The sequence below is a fragment of the Bos javanicus genome, chromosome 22 (assembly GCF_032452875.1).
Source record: "Bos javanicus breed banteng chromosome 22, ARS-OSU_banteng_1.0, whole genome shotgun sequence".
Taxonomy (NCBI): domain Eukaryota; kingdom Metazoa; phylum Chordata; class Mammalia; order Artiodactyla; family Bovidae; genus Bos; species Bos javanicus.
The window spans coordinates 47693484-47717946 of NC_083889.1; the positions used below are offsets into that span (position 1 = coordinate 47693484).

General features: G+C 38.7%; 1 protein-coding gene across 1 annotated transcript in view; it reads left to right on the forward strand.

The window, feature by feature from the left end:
* The first annotated feature begins 2477 nt into the window (after nucleotides 1-2477).
* DCP1A (decapping mRNA 1A) overlaps nucleotides 2478-24463 on the forward strand; it is a 45960-nt gene continuing 23974 nt past the window's right edge. Inside the window, exons 1-4 of the mRNA XM_061396678.1 lie at nucleotides 2478-3052; nucleotides 5576-5616; nucleotides 7563-7690; nucleotides 23463-23529. Coding sequence (XP_061252662.1) covers nucleotides 2918-3052; nucleotides 5576-5616; nucleotides 7563-7690; nucleotides 23463-23529 — 371 coding nt within the window. The 5' untranslated portion in view covers nucleotides 2478-2917. The remainder of the gene's footprint in view (nucleotides 3053-5575; nucleotides 5617-7562; nucleotides 7691-23462; nucleotides 23530-24463) is intronic.

A 24463-nucleotide genomic window follows, 5' to 3' on the forward strand; every position in this document is an offset into this window, starting at 1 on the left:
AAAAAGTTAAGGAAAAGAAAGAAAGAAGGTAGCGGGAGATGTAGGACTCTCTCCCCAATATGAAGAAAGGCAGGCATAGCATGGAGAAAAGGACCCTGGTGCGGCCTAGCCCCTGGATTCTAACACCAGATCCCCCTGACTTGTGCGGAACAACGAGCCAGTGACGTCTCCACCCAGCTTCAATTAAGCAACCATCAAAAGAGGATGAGCACATCACTACCATTTAGACTGTGATATGAAAGGGAGTCCTTGCCTGTCCTTCCTGATGAACTCATCCTTATTCCTGAAACACTAATTCAAACATCATCTCCACCAAGCCTTCCAATACTCTTCTGACAGATGAAGTTACTGGCTCCATCCCCTGGGTGTCAAGTGAGACATCTCTAGCATTGCCCCTACTTCTTTCAGTTTCTCCCAGAACCAGAAAATTGTCTTAGACTTTGAAGCTTCCCAAGGGACTCAGTTCAGTTCAGTCATTAAGTTGTGTCTGACTCTGCAACCCCATGGACTGCAGCACCCCAGGCTTCTCTGACCATCACCAACTCCCTGGAGTTTACTCATACTCATGTTCATGGAGTTGGTGATGCCATCCAACCATCTCATCCCCTTCTCCTCCTGCCTTCAATCTTTCCCAGGATCAGGGTCTTTTCCAATGAGTCAGTTCTTTGCATCCCAAGCGGATACCCATTCAAAGTAGGAGGTCAATAAATATTTGCTATGGAGAAGGGCAACCTGACCTGCCTTTGAGAAATCCGTATGCAGGTCAGGAAGCAACAGTTAGAACTGGACATGGAACAACAGACTGGTTCCAAACAGGAAAAGGAGTACATCAAGGCTATACATTGTCACCCTGCTTATTTAATTCATATGCAGAGTACATCATGAGAAACGTTGGGTTGGAGGAAGCACAAGCTGGAATCAAGATTGCCAGGAGGAATATCAATAACCTCAGATATGCAGATGACACCACCCTCATGGCAGAAAGTGAAGAACTAAAAAGCCTCTTGATGAAAGTGAAAGAGGAGAGAGAAAAAGTTGGCTTAAAGCTCAACATTCAGAAAACGAAGATCATGGCATCTGGTCCCATCACTTCATGGCAAATAGATGGGGAAACAGTGGCTGACTTTATTTTTCTGGGCTCCAAAATCACTGCAGATGGTGATTGCAGCCATGAAATTAAAAGACGCTTACTCCTTAGAAGGAAAGTTATGACCAGATAGCATATTAAAAGCAGAGGCATTACTTTGCCAACAAAGGTCCGTCTAGTCAAGGCTATGGTTTTTCCAGTACTCATGTATCAATGTGAGAGTTGAACTATAAAGAAAGCTGAATGCCGAAGAATTGATGCTTTTGAATTGATGTGTTGGAGAAGACTCCTGAGAGTCCCTTTGACTGCAAGGAGATCCAACCAGTCCATCCTGGGGGAGATCATTCCTGAGTGTTCACTGGAAGGACTGATGTTGAAGCTGAAACTCCAACACTTTGGCCACCTGTTGCGAAGAGCTGACTCATTTGAAAAGACCCTGATGCTGGAAAAGACTGAGGGCAGGAGAAGGGGAGGACAGAGGATGAGATGGTTGGATGGCATCACGGACTCAATGGACATGAGGTTTGGGTAAACTCTGGGAGCTGGTGATGGACAGGGAAGCCTGGCATGCTGCTGTTCATGGGGTCACAGAGTCGGACACGACTGAGCGACTGAACTGAACTGATGGAGAAGGGAATGGCAATCCACTCCAGTATTCTTGCCTGGAGAATGCCATGGACAGACGAGCCTGGTGGGCTATAGTCCATGGGATTGCCAAGAGTCAGACACGGCTGAGCAACTAACAAAAATACTTGCTAAAGAAACAGTAAATGAATATGTTTCCTTGTCTGCATTTGTACATGTAACGTGATTCTGCCAAGAATGTAAAAACATGAAGTATCTTTCCGTTAACGACCTCGGGATGTAAAATCATAAACAATACAACTATTACAGTCAATAGTTTTTTTCAGGCAAAAAAAATTCAACCTACACCCCATGCACTGGAAGGGTGGAGTAAACCACTGGGCCGCCACAGACACCTCTCGGTTATCTTTTCAGTATAAAAAAAGGTTTTTTATAACAAACCGGGGGAGGGGGCGGGGGAGTGGGTGCAGAGTTCCCTTTATCTTCCACGCCTTGTTTTACTCTTTAGCTAGTAACTGGCTCTTTTAAAATGTCTTAAAATATTAAGCAGATGTTTGCTAAAAGGATGAGTTACCGTTTTAAAGCTTTAAACGATGCACGGCAAACAAGTTTTCACGGGTTCTTTCCAAAACTGGATAAAGATTTTCGTGGGATTCAGAGGAAGAAAATAAGTTGACAACAAAAGACATTTCCGTGTAGTTACAGACGGGCTAGTTTGGCTTTTTCAAAAACTTCCTTTATAAAAACACTAATAGATCTGAGATCTGGGGTACTTTCCGAGGTTCCCCCACCCCCACCCCGTTTCTCCCCGCTTTTCTGTTTTCTAAATCGCCGGTGGAGCCCTGCCTTGACGCAGCTAGGTTTCCAGTCTGCGGCCGCAGGAAACTAATACGGCAGGAACGGTGAGAAATCTCCAGAGCAGCCTTGTTCCGAGCGCCGGTACCTTTCAGCCCGCGGAAAAGAAGAACCAGCGCCCAGGCCTTTTTGCTCCGCCACGCGGCGGCGGACGCCACCTCACACCTTCAGTCCACTGGGACCTGATGACACCGGAACCCGACGACACCGGAACCCGGCGCCTCGGGCGTGGGTTCAGCGGAGCATAATAGCTGCCGTACCGCCCGGCCGCGAGGCCCGGTGGATAGGCGGAAATTGAGGGCGCTGACGCAGCTGGGGGAACTTTGCCTCCATGGCACCTTCCTGTCCTCGACTCCGCCCCGCCAGAGGGGCTCGGCTCCGGAATTCAAGATGGAGTCGCTGAGTCGAGCTGGGCAAGAGATGAGCTTAGCGGCCCTGAAGCAACACGACCCCTACATCACCAGCATCGCAGACCTCACGGGCCAGGTCGCACTGTACACCTTCTGCCCCAAGGCCAACCAGTGGGTGAGTACAGCCAGGCCGCTGAAGTTGCTCTCCCAGCCGCCGCTTCTTAAAGGGGCCGCGCCGACCGAGCTGGGTAGGGGGCGATGCGGGAGGCCAGGGTGGCGGAGGCGAGGCCAGGGACTGGAGGAGAGCCTGGCCGGCGCCTGAGAGGTGTCGGCGCCGCTGGGGATTGGGTGAGAGGAGAGAGGGAAGTAGGTCCAAACATCCGGGGGGAAAGCTGATATAGGGGAGGGTTGAAGAAGGGTTAGTCTCCAGGGGTCCAGTTCGAGGATGTGGGCGACCTGCCTTCTTTGCAGGTGTGTTGGAGGATATGAGACTGATGGAGTCAGAACGACGCCTGTAAGATTGTCTGAAGCTTTGAGAGTTGTTAGATAAATTATATATACATAATCTATAAAGTAAACACCCCTCTCCCCCCAACAGATAAATCAGAACCCCCTTCGCAGAGGTTATTAGGATTTAAAGCTTGAAATCCAATTAGTTTCAGTTCTTGGAAAGGCGAGAGGGTGGGGATAAGTCCCGCATTTATCAAACTACACTGTGTTTCCAGAGTTTGGAAAAGATTTCAAGGCACTTAGGAAAAGGGCTTGCTTGTTAATTTTGTTACCTTGAAACCTTTGGATAAGAGACCTCGTGTTTGTTTCAGGTATGCTGCTGGTGATGTCACCTCTGAATGCTCGCATCAGACTTTTTGCCTTTTTTGCACGAGAGAGGTTGCGAAAAGTTACATTCAGTTAGTTCACTGATTTGTTAGCCGGTTTGAAGCTTCGGTGGTTGTTTACATGTCAGAATTTCGAGACTTCCCTGGTTGTCCAGTGGTTAGGACTCCCCGCTTCTACTCCAGAGTTCCATCCTTGGTCGGGGAACTAAGATCTAACAAGCCACCCAAGTGGCTAAATAAAATATAAATAAATAAACGTAACATCATTTCCCTTAAAAATATGAATCTTCTTGATTAACTCATTTAGCTATATAGGCTTTATTTAAAAAATAATCTGTAAATGTTTGTTGGATTGAATTAATGATTCACATTCACGTTTCAATAAGAATTGAAGTCCTTGTACTAACAAAATGGAAAGATTATTATAATATATCCTTTGCAACATAATGCAGATACATGGGTTATATTTAATCATTAATTTTGTGAAAAATCATTTCACATTTATAAACAGTTAAATCAGATGCGGAGAGTTTTCAAAGTCATATTGCTTTACTTTGTATCATCTTTCCTTCACCCCCTGGAATAGAAGGAGGTATGGCAAGCCACATAGAACAAAATTATAGATTTTTTTTTTTTTAAGTGTGACTGTTTTACTAGATATTACTTTAGTTTAAATTGTTTGGACCATTGTTCTTTTCTTGCTGTACATAACATTTTGGAGTGTGGATTGCAGACAGATGGTGAATATTTGGGGCATGAGCTTATTACTGACAAGCTTTTATTTCTAGTTTGTCACAGACTTCCAATATTTTGGAATTTTAATTGTGCCATTCTTCTTTAAATACAAGCTGAATGAAATACAAGCTGAAATAACCTGAATTGAAAACTAAACTGCTATTATTCATTTGTATCATGGCAGTGATTTGTAACTTTACACAATTGTTTATTTGGGTAAGTTTTCTTTCATTGTGAAGCAAGTGATTACCAATTTCTTACATTAATAAAGTTTGAAAGGCAAGAAATACATAAGGAAAAATTCCATGATGATGTTTAAGTTAGAAATCAAGATGGTAAATATCTTTTAAAGTTCTTTTTTTCATCCCACCAAATTCAATTCTATATGACTAACATTTAAGTTTACTAATAGTTTGCTGATTGCATTAAACTATTTAGATCCTATCTGGGCTGTGAACTGTAGACTAATTTTTTTTCTTTTTTTTTTTTTAAAAATTGTAACTATTTAAAACCTAAATACACTCTTGTCACAGCAAATGAAAGATGATGAATTGTACTTTCTTAATCAAACGTTTACTTTAAGCTAAAAAAAAGTTTAAAATTATTTGTAAGAACTATACAAATTATACTAAGTATAATTTCAGTATTCGTGATTCTTCAACAAAGTTCTAAGAATAACAAACTCATTGTGTTTGACAGTAGTTCTTAACTAATCACAAAATTTGCTGCTCGTGAAAATATGCCAGAATCTCCCAAGTGATGAAACAGTGTCCTGTAAGATAAAATTTCTTTTTTTTTTTTCCTACTAACTGATAAACTTTAAAGGTGAAGTAATGACTGTATATGGACGTTGACTTTAAAATTAAGAAATTTGGCTAAAACATTTTAGTTTTAAAAAATGAAAGCTAATTCTAGATATTTTTCTCCTTTACATTTTAAAAAAGAAAAGAAAAGTTACTGTAGATATAGGCATGTTGCTGGATAGAACATTGCATATCAATTAACATGCATTAATTAATTAATTTTAAAATAAATAAGTTGATCTTAAATGTGAAGTACTTTTCCACTGTGACAACTTGTGGTTAGATTATGGGGGGAAAAACTAATTGACTCATTGTCTGTTACAGGAGAAGACTGATATAGAAGGGACCTTATTTGTATATCGAAGGTAAGCTTTTTAAAAAAGTATTATTTTTTTTTAATTTGATGGTGAACAATGTCATGTAGAGTGATTCAGCCCTATTGTAATTTGTGTTTGGAACCTTCCTGCTTGACCCTTCCAAGTATTCATCCATCCCTTGCTGTGAAATCTTAACCAAGTAATGTCCCTTTTTTGACAGTTCCTGTGATTCAGAATCAAACAGAACTTATTTAGGAACCTAGCAAAATAGAAAACATTTTGTAGTAATGAATGAATCTAAAGCAGATGCCTTTCTCCTTCCCCCATATTAGGAAAACAGAGATATGTTAGTCATTGGAGTTTCTTGTTTTCCTGGATCCCTCTTAACTCTCGCTCTGATTGAGATAGATGCCTTTTCTTGGTTTCTAAAGCTTAGGAAACTCAGCAGGATTACTGATACACATACACACACGAAAAGAACTGATACTGGTTCTTTTCGTGTGTGTGTGTGTGTGTGTGTGGTAAATTATTTATGGATTGCAACAAGAATTTGTCAAATATTCTTCTAAATTGTGTTGTGCACCTTTGAGATCTTGTCTAAAAAACACTGATTTTTTTCTTCCTTTTAAGTGATTTAATGTTACTCTTTCTTTTTGACATTTTGTTCCCTGTTACTCATCTTTCTCCTTTTAAAAAAAAAAAAGACTTTTACCTGGTAATATTCATTACCAATATAAATCTCTAGAAGCTCTTCAACTATTATTAGAACCTTGGTACTTGGAAAGCACTTTCCTGGCCTTATTGTAACAGCGTGGATTCACCAAATTACAGAAAATGAAATTTAGTTTAGTGACTGACTTGATTTAATAAAATTTATGGAAGCTTCCACTTGTATTGATTCCAATAAAAGGAGACCAGTGAGACTCTGTTTGGGAAATGTGGGAACATGTTGTGGATGAAATGGATAAATATATACCAGATGTCAGAATGTCCCTTTGGAGAGACCTTAGCATAGAAGAAGCATGGATTTGGAATCAGAAAACCTAAAAGCTGAATCCTGGTTATTATTTGTGTGACTTAGGGTGCAGGCCTGAATCATCCTAAGCTTGTTTCCTAATCTGGAGAATAGAGTTCTAAAACCTCTCCCATTAACACAAATATTCCGTATACAAGTGAGAAGTACCTGAAGGATCATGTGCTGGATCACCCTGACATGGGAACCAAGATGTTTCTTGTAGGATTCAAAACATTTTCTTACTAGCTCAAGTCTCTCCATAGTTCTCCCATTTGATATAAGCAAAATCATTGTGATGGTGGGCAATAATTATTGTAACCAGTCCTGTACCATATTTAAAATAAATGATATTTTTATTGAGCGTATATTCACTAAATATCTACTATATGGCTCTCTTGGTACTTACCTGAAAAAAAGAAGAATCCTATTTGCATGGTACAGTTTAGTGGAGAAGGATGGTAAACACAAAAAATCGTGGTGTGGAAAAAGAGAGAAGGGTTAGAGGTATTGAGCTTGGTAGCATTGAAAAGGGTAGTTCTGTAGCAGGCCTCAGTGAGAATGGGACATTTGAACAGAGGCTTGTGGGAAATGAGATAACTGTAGATTCTGGGCAAGTAGCCCAGACAGAGGTCTTTAGGTAGAAACATACCTATAGGAAGAATGGTAAGGAGTCCAGTGTGGCTGGAGCAGGAAGAACAGGGAAGAGGCACAGGCGTTGAAGTCAGGGGGGCACATATCACTTAAGGCCTTGGGTGGGTGGCCTTAGTTAAGACCTTGGCCTTTATTCTGAGGGACAGTCCTTGAAAGCTCCTGAGATGGGGAGGGGTATGATCTGACTTAAATTTTTTGTTTATGATTTTGAGTGCTAATAATATTATATAATGCAATATTCCATTCATTCTTTAAAATGGAACTAAAAAGTAGATAATATTTCAGCAAATTTAATGACTACTTTTTTTTTTCTTCTATTAAATCTAAGGTCAGCTTCACCTTACCATGGTTTCACCATTGTGAATCGACTGAATATGCACAATCTAGTTGAACCAGTAAATAAAGATTTGGAATTTCAGCTCCACGAACCATTTCTTCTGTACAGAAATGCAAGTTGTGAGTATCTATCTGTTAATTATAGTTCATGTGTTTGCTGCTTAATTGAGTGACTTTAGTTTCTGTCAGCACAGTATTCTTGGAAATTCAGGGTACAATAAAAACTATGGTCTATACGCTTGGTAATAAGTGAGTCTCTTGCTAAGATCAGAGCTTTTGAATTGAACTTCTAAAATTGAAACACTCTTTGTATACAGTAACTTATTATTTTAGTAATAGTTAACTATATTATTCTATATAATTATATTACATTATATTTCTACTATTTGTTCTATGAAAATAAATTTCACCCTTTGTTTTTGTTGTAATATGTGTTATTGGCTGCCCATGCCTGGCATGCTACGATTCATGGGGTCGCAAAGAGTCTCACATGATGAGCGACTGAACTGAACTGAACTGATGCCACTGAGCAAAAGAACTTAAAGACAGATACTACTATTTCTGTGCACAAAAAAAGGACTGTCTTTGCCCTGATTGTGGTATTTTTCAGTCTGTTTATTTAGTTGAGTGTTGGGTACAAGTGCAGGGCCAAGAGCTATTGTACTTTAACATCAATAGTATAATAACTTTTAGGGTAGACAGGCCATTAAGTCAGCTGAGACTCAGGTGAGCGGCCGCTGCTCGGTTGGAGAGAGAGGATTATAACCCTTTTTGCTGCTTCCTAGTCCAGGGTCCTTTCAGGCATTTTAAGACATGAAAAATGGTTGGGTATAGTCAGCAAAGCCAGAGTGGCCTTTTTAAGAAATAAATACTAAAAAGTACACCTGGTTCTTGTATTTCAACATGGGATTGGAGATATGAGTGTTTGGGAACAGAAGACAGACAATTTGTCTGGCTTTGCTGGTAGGAATGTCAGCCCTGGTTATTCTGGTAAGGGGACTGTGCTGCAGCCATCATCTGAGGAGGCTGCTGGAGAGGCTTGGCTTCTAACTTAAAACCTAAAAGTATGAATTTCACTTGAGTGCGAGGTAACTAGTATTGGGGGAATGTCTTCAATAGAACATGTTTAAAAAAAAACTCCTAGAAAGTATGCATCTTTTCACTCCCTGAATGAGAAGTGACAAATCTTTGTTGAAACTAAAAGCCCCAAATTCTTCTCCCTAGCTCACTTTTAAGCAAAATAAAATCTATCTCTTGAATTTTTAGTAAACAATTTGTCCAGATAATTCTCTCTCTTAGTTTGAATGGATGGATTTATTTAAACTATTATTAACAGTAAGAATTACTTCAAATAGCTGTTTTTTTATGCTGACTATTCTGTTAAAGGGGAAAGTCTGCAAAGCAGTGCAGATCCAATTTTTTATTTAAGGAAAATTGGGTTAATTCTGTTTTTATTACCTGAAAACTTAATCTAGCTGTTGCCTCTAATATAAGTTTGATTAGTAAAGTAGTCTGCTGCTGCTGCCGCCAAGTCACTTCAGTCATGTCTGACCCTGTGCAACCCCATAGACGGCAGCCCACCAGGCTCCCCCATCCCTGGGATTCTCCAGGCAAGAACACTGCAGTGGGTTGCCATTTCCTTCTCCAGTGCATGAAAGTGAAAAGTGAAAGTGAAGTTACTCAGTCGTGTCTGACTCTTAGGGAGCCTGGGGACTGCAGCCTACCAGGCTCCTCCGTCCATGGGATTTTCCAGGCAAGAGTACTGGAATGGGATGCCATTGCCCTCTCCGAGTAAAGTAGTCAGTAGGGGAAATTATCAGAGGCCCATGGACTTAATTACCATTTAGCATAAGCCTGAAATGAGTTGTATTGAACAAGTAAAGTTACCTATGAAGTTGAAGTGCAAGATAACACAAATAAAAATGAACCATGATTAACCAAAAAGTTTTTTATATTAATTTTTATTGGAGTGTAGTTCATTTCTAGTGTGTTGATTAACCAAAATGTAACCAATCAGAGCCTAAAATATCTGTAAATATTTCTATAGTCCATGTATGGAAGAAATGAAGGCAAATTGTAAAGGGAAAAGGCTAATGTTTTATTTTGTGAAAATCTAGCAAATTTCTCATGTGTTACTTGGGATCAGTACTATAAGTTTTACCACACTATAGTGTCATAGATTGATTTGCTGTAATGATAAGACCTTAAACCATCAGAAGTGTTTCTTATGTTAATTAGAATATTCTTGAGGGGGACAGTGCACTAATGATATTTATTGTAGAAAGATTTTCAACAGAAGGTTGAAACAAAGGTTTCCTTAGTTAAACATAAGAGTCATTTAACCTAGATCATTCCGCTTCTCTGTTAATTGAGGCACTGAATTATTTCTTAAGGGCCTAACAGTTTCTGGTATTGCTAATTAGATATTCAAGAGCACATCAGTTTGGTTTTAAGCCAGAGAAAAGCCTGAAAAGGTCAAGAACAATACTGTGGATATATGAGAAATAATCTAGAAGAAGAACTTGGGGAAAGTATTTAGAGGCCTTTTTGTACTGGGGAGAAGTGACAGGGCAGCATAAAGTGATTCTGAGAGTATTAAAGCCTCTGCGGAGTATGTTTTGTCTCCCTAGTCTTAGACCTGACAAGTAGTCTTGTCAGGTCAGCAAGCTACTGAATTGTTTAGGGATTTGATCTTTAAATAAAAAGTTAATTAGTGTCTGATGTGTATACAGGTAATTATACATGCTTCTGTAGCTGTTCTTCTGTCATTTTCTCGTGGGAAATACCACCAAGACACCTGACCCATTGTATTCCAGCTATACCCTCAGATCCAGCCTCTTTCTCTTAAATCAATTTTTAGAGTTGACAGAATATTGAGCTATAACTTTTTCCAGTTCTAACTTTTTTGGGGGGTAGGGGGGCATGCACTGAGTGGCTTGTAGGATCTTAGTTCTCCGGTCAAGGATGAAATTCAGACCCACAGCAGTGAGATCACAGGGTCCTAACCCCTGGATTGCCAGGAATTCCCTAGTTTTTTTTTAACACCCCACTCACCATCCCAAGAGAAAGGTAAAAGCTTAGAAAGGAAATGCTTGCACCTGCCAGAAGTTTAGGTTTGGTGATTCTCTTGCACCTTTTGGAAACAGTTTATTTTTATACCTTTTGCCAGCCATAAGACCCCAATAAGGGTTGAGGAGACTGCAGATTCTGTACTTACTAAGCGAAAATTATATTCCCAGCACCTGATTTCTGATTCCCCACTTACAGATGAGGAAACAAGAGTCCCAGAGAAGTTAAGAAACTTGCTCAAGAGTCAACAAAGTTTATAAGTAACAGGCAGAAGTCAAATCTAGGTCTCTCTTGAGCTTCAAAACAAATGTTCTTTCTACTTTGCTACAACAGTAAAATAACTTATTTCATCAGTCCACTCTCTAGAGCAGTGCTGTCCTGTGGACTCTGTGATGATGGAAATGCTCTCTATCGATACTGTCCCATATAGCAGTCACTGGTCAGCCACATGTGACTGTGGAACACTTAAAATGTGGCTGGTGCAGCCAAGAAAAAACAGATTTGTAAAGTTTATTTAATCAGTTTGCATTTAAATAGCCATATAAGACTAGTGGCTACCGTATTGGACACCAGAGTTCTGAAGCATAGATCCATGCAGAAACATACTTGGGCACCTTTAAATTTGTATGCCTCTCATTTAATCATTTCTTTTTAAAATTTACAAATGATTTCTAGATGCAAGGGCTGCAGAAGATATCCCTGAGGGTGGGTTTGCCATGGTAACACTCTTTGCAGTAGAATTTAATTTGCAGAAAAGAATTCTATTCTAGGCTTTGCCATTTTCCCAACTGTAACTGGGTAAATCACTTAAACCACTGATCTGACCTGCTTAAGAAAGCATCATATATGTAAAGGTAAGTTATCAGGCACTTACAAATTAAAATATTATAGACTGTGTCTCTGTCTTGGACTTAAACCAAGTGGTCTTATTAGTGAAAGATCTTAAAGACTTTATTATCCAGGTCCCCTAATGAGTTGTATATTAGTAAATTAGGAAGATATCAGCCTATCAACCTAGGGAGATGACAGGCAAGCTTATCTACTTCAGTCTGTGCTATGAACTAGAGGGAAGATTTCCCCCCTAAAAATTATAGCCAGAGGCCTCTCATATTTCAGATTTGAGGTTCAAGTTATAATATTCATTTGGTGTAATTTCTTACCCAGGCCAAAAAATTAACATAAAATTGATTCTCACCTGTTGAATACTCTAGAACACTTGGCAAAAGCAAATGCAAAACTTTTTTGGAGAGAATATTCTTAATCAAAATTGCCCCAGGATCTTACTGGTAAGCCCCAGGGTCCAAAAATTACAATAAATACAAAGACATAATTCACAGTCGGTAAAGCATATGGTAAAACAAACAGCCAGCCCTTCCCAGAAATTTTGGTTAATGATATGATCAGTTAGAGACTTTAATGGATAAGAATATCAGATGTAGATTATAAAATAAAGTGACAGGTAGATTTGAAAAATAGCTAAGTAAAACTTTAAGAAATTAAAATTTTAGTTGTTGAGGTAAACTCTCTACCTGATTTAACATTTAATTATAAAGACTGAAAAGAGAATTGGGTACCTGGAAGAGACATCTGAGGAAATTATCCAGGATGCAGTCCAGAAAGGGGAAAAATGGAAAGTTTGACAGAGAGCAAAGGGTTGGAAAGTCTTAGAAAGTTTAACATATGACAGAGAAGAATTTCAGAATGATAAAATATGTAGAGGGTGAATTTTTTTTTTTAAGAGGGAATATTTGAGGAGATTATAACTCAGAATTTTCCAGAATCCATGAAAGACATAAGTCTCGGATTTAGGCAATAAAATAAGGCCTCAAGCAAAATAAATAGAAATAAATACAGACTTGGACACATGGCAAAATAAATAGAGACCTGGATCAAAGGCAAAGACGTAAACAGCCAAACTGTTGAGATCTGTTATTTAGGAAGAGCGTCAGTTAGACTGACAGCATATTTGATTGCAGCTACTGAGTTTAGAAGACAAAGGAATTTTATTTTCAAGTACTAAAGGAAAAAAATACAATTAACCATCAATTTAGTAATTCAAGAGAGCAAACTAAGACATTTTTCAACAAAAACAGAAGTTAACTCCAGCAGACCTTTGTCATATGTGCTCCAAAGCAGTACTGTATGGTAGCTATTGAACCCTTGAAATGTGCCTAGTACAACTATGTTTTTAACTATAAGTTCTTAATTTAGTTTAGTTAATTTATTTTTACCAGTGCAGCTGTAAAGGCTATAGTTCAGAAAGAAGAAAATTGAATACAGAAGTAATTAGGTTTAAGCAACAGTAAAACAAAATAAGCATTGACTGTATAAAAAAATAAAATGCCTAGCTTGAGTAGAGGTATTAAAAAGGTAAAGCAAAAATACCAGACAGCAGTATAAGATAAAAACTTTCCAAACCAAAAAATTACAAAGACTGAGGTGAGGGTAGATAAATTGATGACCAATAGACTTGTAAGTCAAGCTATGTTTTGATCAAAAGATTCAGGGTAATCACTGCAGAACAGAAATAGGGTGTCTTAATTTTAAACCAGTACAGTTTGAGATGGGAGAAAAGTAAATAGAAACTATGGGGAATAGCCCAGTTCTAAGAAAATGGCAGAAACAAATAAACCAGTAACGGAAACAAATGTTAAGTGAACCTTACTTGACAGTTAAAGGAGATTCTGAGGTCGGATAGATACAGAATTTGCCAGTAATGCTGTTTTCAAAAAGCGTAAAACTCCAAAGCCAGGAAAAGTTGAAAGTAAAAGAATAGGATGATATATGTCAGGTAACTATTAGCCAAACAAGACTGATGTAGCTGTGTTAATCACATGTCATAGAATCTGAGGTAGGAAACATCAGGAATAAAAGTTATCCCATAATGACAAAAGAAGTAAATTGCCTACAAGAAAAAAACAGTTCTAAACTGATACATACCTTGTATTTATCAGCATTACACATCAAATGTTTAAAATCCATAATTATAGTGGGAAATATAAACAGACCACCTCAGTAATTGACAGATAAGGCAGATAATTTACTAAGGTTATGGGATATTTAAACAACACAGTTAGACTTGGTTTAATGGACAAAGGAAAAAACCCTGCTTCTAGCAGTTCAAGAATTTGCATTATTTTCAAGTATGTATAGAATTTTTATTAAAATTATCATACATAGGTAGGAATATGAGCAGATAGATCATATTAGCAATATGATCTATCTATCAATATTAGCAATAGAGCAGATCAACAAAACAAAAGCTTTCCCCTATGACCTGATTGATCCAACAGGAAAAAGAGAAGGAGAGACATAAATGGCAATATTAGGAATAACATATACTATATATATATAATACAGCAACTAAGGATAGAGAATAAAAAACCACTGTAAAGAACTTTTTGCACAGAAGTTTAAAATTTGGATTATATAGACAATTTCCTGGAAAAAAACAGTGTAACAAAACTTAGGAGTAAATGGATTCAATGAAATAATTGGGTCAGTAGTTTTAAAATCTCTTCTATCTCATCTAAAAAGAATGCTGAGAAGAATGTTTTCTCCAGTTCAGTAAGTGGTACTAAAGTAGTCATCCATATAGCAACGGGCCTCTGAAAAAGTAACTATAAGATCTTCACATTTCTGATCTTACCACAGGAACACTTATCTCCATAGAAAGGAAATCGTGCTTCATATTATCCACTATTCCTTCAAGCATTTGATGAGCACTGGCTACAAACAACAAAACCTCACTAAGTATGTTTCTCTTAGAAGGTGCTTTCCCCCAAGATCAGTGTCGGGTACTTTCATTTTCATTTCTGTGGGTATCTTCCAGGGTTAACATGGTAACCTGGAATTTGTTGTATATATATGTATATATACTTGTGAATTAATTATGAGATATCAGGTCTAACATGCACACAGAGTAGAATAATCACTTCTCTTTTAGCTAAAACCACCATCACACACTTGTCTAAGGACAGAATAAAGTTTGATGTGAGAAGAGAGGGGACCTTAAGGCATAGACACCCTGTAACCAGCTTAACAGCAACAGCAGATCACCACACCGGGAACAATTGGAAATAAAAATCTTATCACTGTTTAATATTTTGAAAGAACTTACCTCCAAAAATCTGTGTGAAGTACCCCTTCATTTCCGCTTCACTTGTCACTTTTCCTTTATATCGAGCATCAGTCTCTTGATACAGAGCATTTTTAATTAAAATTAGATCACTAGAAAAAGCAGGGAGATTCATTTCCATAGCGTTGAAAATGTAGCTGCCAAATGGTAAGTTTTATTAGAAGAAATATTGTAGTGTGTACGTGTGTTTTTCTTGGTCTCTGCTTGGCCTTTCTCGGTTCAAGGGCAAGAGCAGTAGAGATGCTCGGTGGCTGTTGGCATTTGGTGCAAATCTTCAAACTTAAAAGCACAATACAGGAAATTTCCTTGCAAGAGTAATTTTACAGTTTGGCAACTCAAGTAATTCTGAGTTCTACCTGAGTTCTACCACCAGGCTAAAAGACGACTTTATGAACAGTTTCTAAAGTTCCACAGCCCATACTTTGTGATCTTTGAATCCAGTACACACTGCTTCTTACGTAGCCTGAAGAGAGGCAGGCAGTCTTCCCCCATCAGCAGCAGCAGCTGCGGCTGGTATGATTCTGCAATCAGCGTAAGAGGAAGAAATCTTTGGCGCTGCATTCGTCTGGCCTTCTGAACCAAGATAAAGAAAGAGCCTTGCTGTTGTCACATAACGTAGACGGAAGAGGTAAAACACCATGAAAACAGTGACTTGGACTCCGGGGTTGATCTGGTGACGCTGTTAGGTCAGAGATATCAAAAACCTTTAATGCTTCCTAGCTGTTGTAGGTCACTACTTAGTGTTCCAGTAGAGCCTCCATCGGGTACCTTCTTGTTAACTTGAGTCTGTGAACAGTGGAGAATTTCCAAAACAGATTCTTTTCATTATGCCCAATTACTGGCTTCCCCTCCTCTCCCCAGTAGTGTTTTCAGGTGAAAGCAATTTTTATCATTTATTATTATTATCTTAGTTGTAAAGATTTTAAAAGTTGACCATGTGTGCTCTATTCATGGCAAGTGCTATGCGGCTATAGTGACGATAAATCCTAAAAGAGGTGAAATCCTAGTATGACTCACTGTTTTATTCAGGGTTACCCATCATTACAGAGTAAAAAGTTTATAAATAGGAATCGTCACTTGTGATATTCTTGGGTTTTATTTTCCTAGTCCTCCAAAAAGTTTAGTGGTCATTTCATATGTCTGAATCCTATACTGAAATTACGGTTAAAAGGAACTGTGGAAGCAGTGTTGCTGGTAAATATTTTTGGACTTGATTTAGAGAAGAGTACCATATTTAAAAATAAACTAAAGAGCTTGCAGAATAGCATTTTTAATTTCCTGGAAGAAGTCTTTTAATCAATGTTTACTAAATAGACATAATTTAAACTTTAGAAAGTGAGCTCTTTTTCTGCCATGTTAGTGTTCAGTGGTGTTTAAGTATGTCTACTCTTTGGCCCCAAAAAGTTAAGCTGCTGCTACAACCCGGTTACGCTTAGCAGCCTTGCTTATGATTCACAGCGTTTCCTCACCTGCCTGTTTGCCAACTGGCACACTGTTGTGCTGTAATCCCAGGTCCAGCAGTCTTTGGCTCAGTAACTTTTCACCTGTATGTGTGTATTCTAACCTCCACCCCAGAGACTTTCTCCTCTGTCTCTTTCCCAACCTTTTGATATTGCTATGGAGCCACCAGGCTTCTTCTTATCTTAAAGGAAATGGTCTGTCAAAGCGTTTGTGTTTTCAGTTGTCAGGGCATGCTTATGTATATGTCATCTATTCTATTCTTACAGTCCTTTTGTTATCAGAAGAGTCTTCCTTATTCCACAGTAAATATTTCTGGTTATGTTCAAAGTACATTTTGTTGTGTTTGTTTCCTGGTCTAGAGGACATTTGTTGGTGCCATCTTCACAAATGTTATAAGTCATAACACCATTGCCAAAAGCTTTATCAAACCCCGTTTTCAGCTTGGCAGCATACTGAGAAAATCTCCAGCCACCTCAGATCCTTTTAGAAAGTAGGTCAGATGTAACTAATAAATGAGTCAAAAAGGCAGCACGTGCGTGAAAGTGGTCCCCAGCTCTGTTTTAGTGACATTTTACCAGATTGCTAGAAGTCTCAAGGGATTTTGTAAGGGCTCCAAATTAATTTGGATTTTCTTGACCTCGTGTGTGTCATACACCACTCCTGATGAGAAGCAGAATGAGGTATAACATCAGATCATAATTGGCTGCTGAATCTTCAAACAGGACTCTCCAGGGAAACAGATGACTTGCCCTTCAGCTTTTGAAAATTTCTCAGCATTAAATAATCCAACAACTTTGATCTTTGTCAGTTGCACTTTTCATATGTTCAAAAGAAGAGGGCTGTCATTTGAGAAGCAAGGGAAACAGTTAATTTTGAATATGCTTTTCTGCATTTTGATATTTTTTATGGAAGTACAACATAAAGTTATTTAAATGTCCTGTCACACCCGCTAACTCTTCAGGGACAGCGTGACTAATTGGGACAATGGTTAACAGCCACGATATGTGGTGGGTGTCCAGTAACTGAATAGTTTGCTTTCATCTTCAGAAAAGCCACGTACAAAAGATGATGCCATTGTTATTTACCATAGCAAAATTATACTGTATTGCCAAATGTCTAAATCCTCTGTGGCATAATTAATCAAGGAAAATTATTTCAGGATGTTTTAGCAAGCAGATGGTTGGCAGAATATGTTGGGCCTTAGAGTGTAAGTTCCCTTGAGGGAAGAGTACTTGGCTTTGGTGTGGAGACAAGGTCTTCCATGGTTTTAGCTCTCTGGTGAACTTGTCTGTCTTTGCTCACAGTGACAGTGACAGGCTCAGTGGCAGCTCCCTGGGCCTCCTTGCCAGTTGCATGCACTGATCATCTGATATGTTGGCAGACAGAGCTGATTCTTGGATGCGTGTCTGAACCTCTGCATGTCTGCTTTTGGCAGAATTGAGTGTGACTCTTATCCTTTACCCATTAAGCTATCATTATGGCTTCCCTATCTCTGTTTCTTCTGCAGCATGCCTTTGAAAGTGTTTGACTCTTTTTTGGCAGTTTATTTGATAATGCACAAATGTGGAAAATGTGCATCTTATTTCTATCTAATATAGTGTATTTCTGCAAAGGAAAGAGAGTGGGACTTTAGGTAAAGATTTGTCAGAGTAAGTCGACAGCTCTTATTTTGGACTTATTTTGATTATTGATATGGAATTCTTTCCTAAGAGTTTGATTTACACACCCCTCTATGAAAACTTAAATGCCTCTGCTTAGCGCCCTCAAAATGTTGTATGTTCCTCTCTGAGCCTGATGTATTGCATATCATCCTTGTGTCCATTAGAGAAAAATTGGTGTCTTTTGTATTTGGTCTCTTGTATTTTGTGTGTTCTTTAGCCAGGTCAGAAGAGGCATATTAGAGAAAGATGATTGTGTGTAATTGCCATAAATGGAGTCTTTTCAGAGCCCCAGTCCGATCTACTAGGGGTCAGCAAAGAGTTTTTAGACTTGAAATCCACAGAAGGCATAACTCATAAATTGGACTTTGCTATTGACAAAAGAGAAAATATTTTCAAACCACATCTGACAAAGAATTGGTTTCTTGAATATATGAAGAATTCTCAACTGAACAGTTTAGAAAACAATCCTTTGGGGCAAAAGACATGAATAGACATTTAATTAAAGAGGATATATAGATGACAAGCACGTGAAAAGACATTCTGTATTATTAGTCATTAGGGAAATGTAAATTAAAACCACCATGAGATACCACTACACACCTATCAGAATGCGTAAAATTAAAAATAGAACAGCAAATGCTGGCAAGGAGCGGAGAGACTAGATGGCTCATCCATTGTTGGCAGGAATATAAAACTGGAAAACAGTGTAACCGTTTTTTTTTAAACATGCAACTACTGTGACTCAGTAACTATTCTTTTGGACATTTAACCCAGAAAAATGAAAACTTAGGTTCACAAAAACCTGTACACAAACATAGCAGCCTTATGCATGATAGCCCCAAAGTGGAAGCACTGCAGATGACCTTCAGTGCATAAATGGTTAAATAAACTGGTACATCCACACCAAGAAATACTACTAAGCAAAAAATAGGAGCAAACTTTTGATGCAACTAACAGCTGTAGATGAATATCCAGAGAGTTACATTGAGTCAGAAAAGTCAGTCTCAAGAAGTTGCATCCTCTGTGATTCCATTTGTAATACATTTCTCAAACTGGCAACATTATAGTATGAAATACAGAGATCAGGGTGTTTGTCAGAGGTCAGAGATGGGGGAGGGGTACCAAGGGAGATGGGTGTGGCCATAAAAGGGCAACAGGAATATCTATGGCAATAGGAATGTTCTGTATCTTGATTGTATCCATGTCAATAGTCTGGCTGTGATATTATGTTACAATTTTACAAAATGTTACCATTGGAAGAAATAAAGGGCACACAGCATCTCTGTTTCTTTTTTTACAATATGTATGAAGTTACAATTGTTTCAAAACTGAAAGTTTAAAATAAAAGCATACCTACCCTTCTTGTGCCAGAGCCATATGAAATAGAATGCAGCCTGGGATAGAGATGAGCCATGCCTGTCCATGTGTTTACTTTGACTTATGTTTTCAGTATTTCTGGTCTCAGTTCAGTTCAGTCACTCAATTATGGTCTCAGTTCAGTTCAGTCACTCAGTTATGTGTGATTCTTTGTGACCCCATAGACTGCAGCATGCAAGGCCTCCCTGTCCATCACCAACTCCCGGAGTTTATTCAAATTCATGTCCATTGAGTTGGTGATGCCATCCAGCCATCTCATCTTCTGTCATCCACTTCTCCTCCTGCCTTCAATCTTTCCCAGCATCAGGGTCTTTTCAAGGAGTCAGCTCTTCACATCGGGTGGCCAAAGTATTGGAGTTTCAGCTTCAACATCAGTCCTTCCAATGAACACCCAGAATTGAGCTCCTTTAGGATGGACTGGTTGGATCTCCTTGCAGTCCAGGTGACTCTCAAGAGTCTTCTCCAACACCACAGTTCAAAAGCATCAATTCTTCAGCACTCAGCCTTCTTCATAGTCCAACTCTCACATCCACACACGACTACTGGAAAAACCATAGCCTTGACTAGACGGACCTTTGTTAGCAAAGTAATGTCTCTGCTTTTTAATATGCCATCTAGGTTGGTCGTAACTTTCCTTCCAAGGAGTAAGCAAGCGTCTTTTAATTTCATGGCTGCAGTCACTATCTGCAGTGATGTTAGAGCCCAAGAAAATAAAGTCTGACACTGTTTCCCCATCTGTCTGCCATGAAATGATGGGACTGGATGCCATGATCTTAGTTTTCTAAATGTTGAGCTTTAAGCCAACTTTTTCACTGTCCTCTTTCACTTTCATCAAGAGGCTCTTGAGTTCTTCTTCACTTTCTGCCATAAGGGTGATATCATCTGCTTATCTGAGATTATTGATATTTCTCCCAGCATCTTGATTCCAGCTTGTGCTTCTTCCAGCCCAGCGTTTCTCATGATGTACTCCGCATAGAAGTTAAATAAGCAGGGTGACAATATACAGCCTTGACGTACTCCTTTTCCTATTTGGAACCAGTCTGTTCCATGTCCAGCTCTAACTGTTGCTTCCTGACCTGCATACAGATTTCTCAAGAGGCAGGTTAGGTGGTCTGGTATTCCTATCTGTTTCAGAATTTTCCAGTTTCTGGTGATCCACACAGTTTCAAAGCTTTGACATAGTCAATAAAGCAGAAATAGGTGTTTTTCTGGAACTCTCTTGCTTTTTCCATGATCCAGCGGATGTTGGCAATTTGATCTCTGGTTCCTCTGCCTTTTCTAAAACCAGCTTGAACATCTGGAAGTTCACGCATTGTTCACATATTGCTGAAGCCTGGCTTGGAGAATTTTGAGCATTACTTTACTAGCGTGTGAGATGAGTGCGATTGTGCGGTAGTTTGAGCATTCTTTGGCATTGCCTTTCTTTGGGATTGGAATGAAAACTGACCTTTTCCAGTCCTGTGGCCACTGCTGAGTTTTCCAATTTGCTGGCATATTGAGTGCAGCACTTTCACAGCCTCATCTTTCAGGATTTGAAAGAGCTCAACTGGAATTCCATCACCTCCACTAGCTTTGTTCGTAGTGATGCTTTCTAAGGCCCACTTGACTTCACATTCCAGGATGTCTGGCTCTAGGTCAGTGATCACACCATCGTGATTATCTGGGTCGTGAAGATCTTTTTTGTACAGTTCTTCTGTGTATTCTTGCCACCTCTTCTTAATATCTTCTGTTTCTGTTGGGTCCATACCATTTCTGTCCATATGAGCCTATCTTTGCATGAAATGTTCCCTTGGTATCTCTAATTTTCTTGAATGGATCTTTAGTCTTTACCATTCTATTGTTTTCCTTTTATTTCTCTGCACTGATCACTGAGGAAGGCTTTCTTATCTCTCCTGGCTATTCTTTGGAACTCTGCATTCAAATGGGTATATCTTTCCTTTTCTCCTTTGCTTTTCGCTTCTCTTCTTTTCACAGCTATTTATAAGGCTTCTTCAGAAAGCCATTTTGCTTTTTTGCATTTCTTTTTCTTGGGAATGGTCTTGATCCCTGCCTCCTGTACCATGTCACAAACCTCCATCCATAGTTAATCAGGCACTCTGTCTATCAGATCTAGTCCCTTAAATCTATTTCTCAATTCCGCTGTATAATCATAAGGGATTTGATTTAGGTCATACCTGATGGTCTAGTGGTTTTCCCTACTTTATTCAATTTAAGCCTGAACTTGGCAATAAGGGTCCTCCTTATGCAAGAAGTATTTATATGTAAAACACAGACAATCTAGCCAAAATTGTACTAACTATAAATGGAAAGTAACCTTTAAAATTGTATAAAAAAGTAAAAGTAAAAATATATTCAAGAAGTATTTACAGCAGTTTTATATTCTTTATAATACAGTTCAATCTATCCATCCACCAGGTTTTTCTCTGTTTTTATTGAAGTATAGTTGATTTACAGTGTTGTGTTAATTTCTGCTGTTTGGCAAAGTGAGTCAGTTATACACATATATGCATTCTTTTCTGTATTCTTTTTTACATATCCTATTGTTTTTAATATATCCTGGCTTATCTCAGGATATTGAATATAGTTCTATACAGTAGGACCTCGTTGTTTATTATTTACCACTGTTTTGGGGAGCTTTCTTAGCCGTGATCACCATATTAGGAATAAAAGATTGGAAAAGAAGTGTGGTATGGAGCTCAACCTGGGCACGTCCATTTCAAGTGTGAGTAGAGTTGATCATAGAAGGTTCTGGGGTGGGTGTTTGTTTTTAAAGCTTTGTTTTACCGTAACATGGTATTAATTTTATATTTTTAAATTTCAAGAGACTCAAAGATTCTGGTGTTTGGTTTTGGAATGTGGTTTAATGTGATTTTCACTAATTTTTCTCTCCACATTTGACTGTCAATTTGGAAGGCATTTTGCAGTTAGTGACCAAGTGAAGAAAAATAAAACCTAAAAGGTAAAGGTTAAATTTTATTCGGAGACTTTTCTGAGAACTAAGGCCTAGGGGATAGCCTCAGATAACTCTGAAGAATGCTGTGAAGAGATGAGGGAGGAGCCAGGGTGTATAGGAGTTTTTGCTGAAAACATGTGGTCAAACATCGAAATATTACTGCTATTCACAAAAAAAACAGATACTTCAGGTTAGTGATTTTTGTGCTTTTTTCTGTGCGGGAAGATGACTGGGCTCATTGAAATTATTCCTTAGGTGGGCATCTTAGATATACAGCCATCGAGGGCCATAGTATCCAGAGCACATAGTTTCCTGTTTGTCTCCATCCTGAATTTCCCTTAGCACTCACCGTGGGGGCGCTGCAGCAGGGAAGAACAGCATTCCTTATTTACTGGAATGGTAGACACCGTACCCTTTCCACACAATCAGTGTTGTTTCTTAGTTTGTCGTGTGTATCTTAATCGCAGAGTCGTGTCCAACTCTTTGCAACCCTACGGACTGTAGCCTGCCAGACTCCTCTGTCCATGGAATTTTCCAGGCGAAAATACTGGAATGGGTTGCCATTTCCTATTCCAGGCAGGGAATCTTCCTGGCCCAGGGATCCAGCACTAGTGTTTGATGTTCTCTTGTGTCTCCTGCATTGGCAGGCAGAGTCTTTACTAATGTGCCACCTCGAAACTCCTAGTTTAATTGGCAGCATTTTTCCCTTGCTCCTCATGCGAAGAGTTGACTCATTGGAAAAGACTCTGATGCTGGGAGGGATTGGGGGCAGGAGAAGAAGGGAACGACAGAGGATGAGATGGCTGGATGGCATCACTGACTCGATGGACGTGAGTCTCAGTGAACTCTGGGAGTTGGTGATGGACAGGGAGGCCTGGCGTGCTGCGATTCATGGGGTCACAAAGAGTCGGACACGACTGAGCGACTGATCTGATCTGATCTGATCTGAATACATAAAATAATAATGAATCTTATAGTTTAGTGTCATCTTAAACTCAATGAGATCTGATAATGATGTCTAAAACCAACTGTCTGTATACTTTACCTGGCCCAACTTTATTAATTTATTAAACATTTTGTGGGGAGGTTTTTTTTTTCTTTAGAGGAACTGTTAACAGTTTGAGGGTCTGATGGTAGATTCTGTGACATTTTGTGGCAATAATATATTACTGCCATATACTCAAGTACTGAAACCTCATTTCTCCTTATCTTTTTTTTTGTTTGTTTTTCAAGTGTCAATATACAGTATCTGGTTTTATGACAAGAACGACTGTCACCGCATAGCCAAACTCATGGCCGAGTAAGTATTTCTGTAACACCGTAGATTTTAATTAGTGATATATGGCAGATGAAAAAATAATGTTTCCCCCTTCTCTTTGTTACCAGAGTCCACTAACTCATATATTTTCCCCCAATTTCCTTTTATTGTCAAAGTTTTGAAAAAGGCAGAAAAGCTTAAAGAAATCTCAAATTATCAATAATCCAACTACCACCAGTCTCTTTTTATATGTACCTTGGGTTGATGTGTGTGATTGTTTTTTATTCTTTTTTTTTATGTTCACTGAAAGAAAAATGCAAAACAAAAAAAGTTATGAGCTAATTTTTATTAAGTGACTATATTAAGGCCTATAGCCTGGGAGGTAGCCTCATCTAATTATTTAAGAGATAATACCACCAAGAGGAGAATATCTAGGAAAAATATTTACATAATTGGAATCATCTAAAGACTGCTTTGTTACCAAATTAATCAAACCAAAAAATGGTATTTAGTGTAGTCATATCAGAAAAAAAGAATTTAAAATATGATCCTCTGCAATAGTAACAAGAATTTTAAAATACTTCTGGAAAAAATAAAAGCAAAGACAAGGGAGCTAGAGAAGAGAATGCCAATAAAATGAGGATAGGTAAACTTTTTTGCTGAGAAAAACATATAATCAAGTATCAAAAGATTACTCCTAGTAATAACCAGACATCTCATGATGAAGATTTTAGTGCTTTCCTATATGTGGGAAGGTGCAAGAATCTGAGGTCAGTGAAGTGATTCCTTGGATATGCATCTTAATTACCTATGGGCCAGGATATCCAGAGCCCAGAATGTTTCCTGTTTTTCTCCATCCTGAGCTCCTCTCACTGCGCACTCTATGGGTAACTGCAGTGGCCCGTAGGCTTGATCCTTCTTGAGCTAGAATGGCAGGCAACACTTTTTTTTTTTTTTTACACTTGCAGAAGTAAGA